This window comes from Triticum dicoccoides, chromosome 5B, assembly GCF_002162155.2.
Source record: "Triticum dicoccoides isolate Atlit2015 ecotype Zavitan chromosome 5B, WEW_v2.0, whole genome shotgun sequence".
NCBI lineage: Eukaryota > Viridiplantae > Streptophyta > Magnoliopsida > Poales > Poaceae > Triticum > Triticum dicoccoides.
Genome location: NC_041389.1, coordinates 633,467,165 through 633,475,401, shown reverse-complemented (window position 1 = coordinate 633,475,401; position 8,237 = coordinate 633,467,165). Strand labels below are relative to the sequence as shown.

The 8,237-nt window shown below is 49.6% G+C and overlaps 1 protein-coding gene across 1 annotated transcript; it reads right to left on the bottom strand.

The window, feature by feature from the left end:
- Positions 1 to 442: 442 nt before the first annotated feature.
- On the bottom strand, positions 443 to 1,205 carry LOC119312197 (pathogenesis-related protein 1-like). Its single transcript, XM_037587934.1, has one exon. The coding sequence runs from the start codon at positions 1,165 to 1,167 to the stop codon at positions 661 to 663; it is 507 nt and encodes a 168-aa protein (XP_037443831.1). The 5' UTR covers positions 1,168 to 1,205; the 3' UTR covers positions 443 to 660.
- Between the last annotated feature and the right edge of the window lie 7,032 nt (positions 1,206 to 8,237).

Genomic DNA, 8,237 nt, shown 5'->3' with positions numbered 1-8,237 from the left:
GGCAGGATTCGTTGCGTCGAGGTCAGATCTACTGCATTCACGTGCGGGGCCGCAAGCGAGTCCGGAACCAATGATCGACCACTGGTTGAGAGCGAGCTTGCACGGGACCACGACCGGAGCTGGACCAGGAGTGAAACCTTGGAGGGGATGGGTGAGCAATAATGGCAGAGTGGGTGACCATCACGGCCGGAGTGGCCTATGGCGCGAAGGAGGGAGCGAGAGTCTCAAGAACGAGACCTAGCGCGTCCTCTCGAGATTACTCCGTTTGTCTGTACGAGTTGGGATCCTAAAAAGAAAATGCACAACATAGAGAACAAGTGCGGGATGACAAAAAGGAAGAAAGACACTTGGATTACTGGTTTCTATGTATGCTGGGATTTTTTTCCACGGCGAGGCACACATACCATGCTCGGTATAATAGTAGAACCATATATTCATCCATAAACACTGCTTGTACGATAACTCAACTTATTACCTGAATCATAACAGTACATATATATATCGGGCCGGCTGGTTAATTATATATCACATCTGATCACACTGTACCCGCAAAAAAAATAATCTGATCACACTGTAGTTATCACAGCTTAATCACTTTATTTATGCAATACGCCGTACGTACATGCACGCTCGCATGCATGCATGCATGATGCATATAGCCTAGTACGGGCTCACCCCGGGGAAGTTGCCTGGCGGGTTGTAGCTGCAGATGATGAACACACCGTCGCCGCTGTCGCAGACGACGCGGGCGCAGCCGATACCCGTCGAGTCGCGCCACACCACCTGCGTGTAGTGCCCGCACGACTCACCCTCCGGCGCCGAGCAGGTGTTGCTGTCGTGGTCGTAGTACTGCTTCTCCGACACCCACGAATTCACGGCGTCCGTCGCGGTCCACTCGGTCCCACCGCCGCCGCCTCCGTAGAGGTTCTCCCCGTACGGCCGGCCATCAGGAGTATGGATCAGCTGGCAGTCGCCGCGGCGCTGATCGGCGTAGTCCTGCGCGAAGGCTGCCACGGTAGCGTCCCATGTCACCTCACCAAGGCCCACGTCGGCGCGCGCCGCGTTGTGGGCGTCCACGAAGTCCTGCTCCGAGTTCTGGGCCGTGACCGCCATGGCGGACGCGAGAGCTAAGAGCACCAGTACTGCTAGTTTCGGCGAGTATTCCATCGCTGATTAAGCCTAGCAAAACTAATCAAGGAAGATGTATCTGTAACGATGAGATAGACTGCCACCATGCGTACGTTGTGTATTTATACTGCCTGCACAAGATCGATTGCTTCTCTGAGGTATAACTAAGCTTGCAAAGTTTCATATAAAAAATATATCTCGACGAATTAGACTGGTCAAATTCAAAGCACACGTGCGCGCGTTGAGGTAGTCAGATGTCATCGTGGGCGGCCTGTTATTTCTTCTGATCGAGATTACCTCTGCCGATGTGGAGGAACTTCGTCATTTGATCTCGTGGCACGAACCTACCTAGGGCTGGTCATAGTGGGAGTAACTTAGCAAGTAACATAGCGCATTTCAAGACAGGTTTGATTATGTGGCATAGAGTTAATGAGGAAAGAGGTGTTTGGAGTAACATAATATGTTACTGTAACATAACGCAACCTAAAGCAAAATGAGTCTATAATGTAATAAATGCTATCATCTATGATACTACTTGTATGTTACTTTGCACTATGAAGATAGTAACAAAGACTAGTGTCATATGCATGACACTAGTCTAAGTTACTCCCCATTATCACTAGCCTAATAACTCCATCATCTTCATTGTCCGAGAAGAGGTCAGGTCGTACTAGTCGGGACACACGTACCTAGTAGCTAGCCAACTAGGTGCTAGTGGTACAAACGTGTAAAATGATTAAGTTGAAGAATATTTCTTTTGGGTTCAAGTTGTACAACTTGTTAAGGCAATTGGTACTCGCACGTAAGAACCTTGTTTGCTTGTAATTGAGTCGTTCTAATACTATGTGCCGGTTGGAACATACGATTTATTTTTTATCGGCGACAATATATGAGCAGCTAAGATATCTCTTTTATTTTGCTTTGTCATGCCTCTGTTATTTTCATGTGGATTGCAACTTTCGTAACACCCCCCCTACCCCTCTCCCATGCATCATTTTTTTATTATCTATTGTGGCTAGAAGCCAATTTGTGCTTCTTCTCGGAACAAGATAAAAGTTAATTTGTTCTTTGAATTGGAATGTTGTTTGTGGTCCTTGTTGTTAGCTAAATGAGTGTTAATTTTCTTGTTCAATTTCACGCGAGATTGATTTAACCTTGGCCATGGTTGCGGAAATCTTATTTTGAACATACCACAACTTGCTTTATATATAAAGTGGGGTGTGAGCTTTTTCGGTAACGTGGCACAACTCAATCAGCGGAAAGTTGTTTTTGGCTCTTCTTTTGTATTTCTAGCTATACTGCAACATTATAATCATATTGATGTCCTAGTGCATGGTATTTGGAGATAAGAAAAACTTGGCAACTATACAATGTGTGCAAGTAGGAGTGATGCAAAGTGATATGCCTCGGCAAAGTGGTCGATCGATGATGCAACCAGGGGTTGTTAAGATAGGTCTAGCGTGTCATTTACCTTGTACACATACACGTACCTTGTACGTATGTAATTGCATATGCTGATCATTATATATACAAAGACGTGGAGAGGCTTTGCCCCACGGGAAACCCTAAATCATATTCTCAAACTTGGTATTAGAGCCTACCCTAGCCGCCGCCACCGCCACCGCAGTTTTCTCGCGGCTGCCGCGATGTCCACCGCCTCGGCAGCCTCGATGACCCCCTCCTCCGTGCTCACGCTCTCCACCCTCTCCTTGCCCGCCTCGATCACCCTGGTCATCGCCCCACCCGCCGCGTCGGCTCCCACCCCCGTCCTTCCGCCCATCGTGGTCTCGCTCGGCCGCAGTAACTTCATGCTGTGGAGGGCCCTTGCCCTTCCCAAGTTTGCCAGAGTTCGCCTCCACGGCTTCTTTGATGGCTCGGCCAGGGCGCCGGCGCCGACCGTGAAGGCAAGCACCGGCGCCGACCGTGAAGGCAGGCACCGGCGAGGCCGCTTGCATCGTGTCCAACCCTGAGTACGAGTAGTGGTGGACTCTGGATCAGAAGGTCCTCGGGCATCTCCTCGGTTCGATGAACGTGGAGATCTCTGCGCAGCTCATCGGCTGCAGGACGGCGGCCGCTGCCTGGGTGGCCGTGCACACCATGTTCGCCGCCGAGAACAGCGCCGGCGTGCGTAACCTCCGACGCCAGATCCAGGAGCTGAGAAAAGGAGATCGCCCTGCCGGCAAGTACATGCAGAAGGTCAAGGCCCTCGCTGATTCGATGGCTGCCGCCGGCTCTCCTCTTCGTGATGAGAGATCATCGACTACATGCTGACCGGGATCGGCTCGGTGTTTAACCCCAATGCTGCTTCGATGAACTTCGCGGGTGTGCCTATCACGTTTCCCGCGTTCCACTCCAGTGTCCTTCACTACGAGGCCCTTCAGCGGCAGCAATCGGAGCTTGAGGATTGGCAGTCCTCCGCCAATGCGGCGTCCTGGCCGGTCTACAACAAAACTTTCGGCCGCACGCCCGACTCTGGACGCCTGAGTGGCAGACGTCCTTCCGGCGGCTCCTTCCCGCCAGGCTCGGGCGGCTACGGCCCAAGCCAGGGCAGCGCCCCTGGAAGCACCAACAACAACAACGGCGGCAACATCCGCAACGAAGGAGGCAACGGGGGCGTCCACAACCGGCGCTGGCGTCCCCGGTGCTAGATATGCAAGAATTGGGGGCACGAGGCGAGCGACTGTCGCAACCGCTATGATCATGACAACCGCGCTGCCAACTCCGGGTTCACATCCTCCTCCCATGAGTCGCCGCACTGGATCCTGGACACCGGTGCGACGGACCACCTGATGAGTGATCTCGATCGTCTACACTTCCATGAGCGCTACGATGGGAAGGATCAAGTGCAAGTGGCAAATGGTGCAGGTTTGTCTATTTCGCATATTGGTCATTCCACTATACCCGGATCATCTCTCTGTTTACGCAATATTCTTCGTCTACCACATATTCATCAACATCTCCTTTCCGTTTATCGTCTTGTCCTTGACAATGATGTTTTTTGTGGAATTTTAGTGTTTCTTTTTCCTTATTAAGGACACAACCACGAAGAAAATCCTTCTTCACGGTAGATGTAACGGTGGACACTAGCCCATCCCGTTTAGTCGCGCGTCGTCTTCCTCCACCCACCAAGCGTCTCTCAGCTTCAAGACCACCCCGTCTTAGTGGCGCCAGCGTCTCGGTCATCCCTCGAATAATATTGTTCAAAACACTGTTAAGAATAATGATTTAGTGTGTTCTTCTGAACGTCAGACTTGAGTGTGTGATGCTTGTCAGTGTGCTAAGAGTCGACAATTGCCATATAATTTATCTTATCATGTTTCCACTATGCCTCTTGAGTTAATTAATTCTGATGTTTGGGGGCCTGCTAATGCCTCTTCCGGAGGTTATAAGTATTATGTGAGCTCTGCCGATGACTATTCTCGCTTCTCTTGGATTTATCTCCTCAAGCGCAAGTCTGACGTTGAGCAAGTGTTTTATGCTTTTCAGGCTCATGTTGAGCGTCTTCTCCACACTAAAATCATCGCAGTTCAGTCCGACTGGGGTGGCGAGTACCATAGACTGCACCGTTATTTTCAACGCACTGGGATCTCTCATCGTGTGTCTTGCCCGCACACCTCTCAGCAGAACAGGATTGCTGAACGCAGACACCATCATCTTGTAGAAACAGATCTTGCCTTGCTGTCTCATTCTTCTCTCCCATTGCGTTTTTGGGATGAAGCATTTCTTGCTGCGTGTTACCTCATTAATCGAATGCCCACACCTGTTCTTCGACAAGATGCACCCATATATCATCTCCTGAAGGTGCAACCCGATTACAATTTTCTTCGCACTTTTGGGTGCGCCTGCTGGCCCAGTTTGCGCAAATATAACGCACACAAGCTTGCCTTTCGTTCCACCATGTGCATTTTCTTGGGCTATAGTCAGATGCATAAGGGATACAAGTGTCTTTATCGTTCCACGAGACGTATCTACATCTCTCGTGATGTTGTTTTGGACGAGTCTGTTTTTCCTTATGCCACCCATGGGGTCACCGTTGATGTCTCTTCTTTAGCTGATGTTCTCTCTTTTCCTCCAAATGAACCTGCTATGGGTGACCATATGCGCAAATACGACTTGTTCTATTTATCTACTGACACGCCTGTTTCAGGCCATGTTGCTCCTGTGCAGGAACCTTTGGCTGCTCCATCCCCGACGATCGACGTGCATGGCGCATGCACGTCCCCTACCCGCCACTCCCACGTGGCCGACGCGCCAACCTCCCTGGCGCTCGACGTGCATGGGACATGCACGTCCCCCGGCCCATCGGCTGCCGCTTTGCCCGGCCCGACCGGCCCGTCTTTGGCCCCGCCGGCTGCTTCACCGGTCCATCGGCAGCCTCCTCGCCGCGCGCTAACATGATGCCATCTGCCGCGGTGCTCGAGGATGCTGCTCCACCGTCGCCGACATAGCTCGCATCGCCTTCTGTCGAGGGCAGCCCTGTCCCCTCGACCGCGACGCCTCCAGCTGCTCCTGCAGACACCATGGTTACGCGCACCCATGATCACACTCGCCATGCTCTTGTGCCTACTGATGGGACCATCTGATATGATCCTCGTCACCGCGCATTTCACGCGGTGCCTGTCTGCCATCGTGATGCTCTCCGTGAGACTACCTGACCTACAACGATGGTTGATGAGCTCACTGCCCTTCATCACAACAAGACTTGGGTTCTTGTGCCTCGGCCGCACGGAGTCAATGTTGTTGGGAGCAAGTGGATCTTCAAAACCAAGCACCATCCAGATGGCTCTGTTGATAAGTACAAAGCACGACTGGTCGCTCGTGGTTTCACCCAGCAGCTTGGCATTGATTATGATGATACGTTCAGTCCGGTTGTCAAGCCGGCCACTTTTCGACTGGTTCTTGCCCTGGTTGTATCTCACGGTTGGAGTCTTTGGCAGATTGATGTCAGCAACGCTTTCCTTCATGGGTATCTCTCAGAGGACGTCTATATGCAGCAGCCACCTGACTTTGAGGATGCTCGGTTTCCCTCGCATGTGTGCAAGCTGCAGCGAGCTTTCTATGGACTCAAACAGTCCCCTCATGCATGGTATGCTCAGCTCAGTGCCTGTCTTCTCGAGCTGGGTTTCGTCTGCTCCAAAGCAGATACATCTCTGTTTTTCTTCCGCTATCATGATGTTCAGATCTATATGCTTGTCTATGTGGATGATATCGTCATTGCTGGATCTTCTCCATGAGCTGTTGATGGTCTTGTTCACTCCCTTGCGGCTAGTTTTCCTATCAAGGACCTTGGGCCGTGATACATCTCCAACGTATCTATAATTTTTGATTGCTCCATGCTACTTTATCTATTGTTTTAGGCAATATTGGGCTTTATTATCCACTTTTATATTACTTTTGGGACTAACCTATTAACCGGAGGCCCAGCCCAGATTTGCTGTTTTATGCCTATTTCGGTGTTTCGAGGAAAAGGAATATCAGACGGAGTCAAAACGGAATGAAATCAACTGGAGAAGTTATTTTTGGAAGGAAACCCACCTGATGGACTTGGACCCCACGTCAGAAGATACGGGAGGTGCTCACAAGGGTGGGGGGCGCGCCCTCCCCCCTGGGCACGCCCCCCTGCCTCGTGGGGCCCCTGTAGCTCCATCGACGTTCTCCCTGCACCCATATATACCTACGTACCCTAAAACTTCCAGAACAGAAGATAGATCGGGAGTTCCGCCGCCGCAAGCCTCTGTAGACACCAAAAACCAATCGGGACCCTGTTCTGGCACCCTGCCGGAGGGGGATCCCATCACCGGAGGCCATCTTCATCATTCTGGTGCTATCCATGACGAGGAGGGAGTAGTTCACCCTCGGGGCTGAGGGTATGTACCAGTAGCTATGTGTTTGATCTCTCTCACTCGTGTTCTCTCTCGCGTTCTTCTATGGCACGATCTTGATGTATCCTGAGCTTTGCTATTGTAGTTGGATCTTATGATGTTTCTCCCCCTCTACTCTCTTGTGATGAATTGAGTTTCCCCTTTTGAAGTTATCTTATCGGATTGAGTCTTTTATGAACACTTGATGTATGTCTTGCGTGGGATAACCGTGGTGACAATGGGTTATTCTATTGATCCACTTGATGTATGTTTTGGTGATCAACTTGCGGGTTTCATGACACTTGGGAACCTATGCATAGGGGTTGGCACACGTTCTTGACTCTCCGGTAGTAGCTTTGGGGCACTCTTTGAAGTACTTTTATGTTGCTTGGATGAATCTGAGATTGTGTGATGCATATCGTATAATCATGCCCACGGATACTTGAGGTGATAATGGAGTATCTAGGTGACATTAGGGTTTTGGTTGATTTGTATCTTAAAAAGTTATTCTAGTACGAACTCTTTTATAGATTGATCCGAAAGAATAGCTTTGTGGTGGTTTCTTACCCGACCATAATCTCTACGTTTGTTCTCCGCTATTAGTGGCTTTGGGGTGACCCTTTGTCGCATGTTGAGGGCTTGTCATATGTCCTATCTATGTTATTATTGTTGAGAGAACTTACACTAGTAAAAGTATGAACCCTAGGCCTTGTTTCCTACCATTGCAATACCATTTACGCTCACTTTTACCACTTGCTACCTTGTTGTTTTTCTATTTTCAGATTACAAAAACCTTTATCTACTATCTATTTTGCACTTGTATCACCATCTCTTCGCCGAACTAGTGCACCTATACAATTTACCATTGTATTGGGTGTGTTAGGGACACAAGAGACTTTTTGTTATTTGGTTGCAGGGTTGTTTGAGAGAGACCATCTTCATCCTATGCCTCTCGCGGATTGATAAACCTTAGGTCATCCACTTGAGGGAAATTTGCTATTGTCCTACAAACCTGTGAACTTGCAGGCCCAACAACATCTACAAGAAGAGGGTTGTGTAGTAGACATCAAGCTCTTTTCTGGCGCCGTTGCCGGGGAGGCTAGGTAAGTGAAGGTATATCTTTAGATTTTGCAATCGAATCTTTTTGTTTCTTGTTTTAGCACTAGTCTAGTTTATAAAAGAAAACTACAGAAAAATAGAGTTGAGTTTGTCTCATACGCTTCACCTTTTTAATATCTTTCGTGAGTA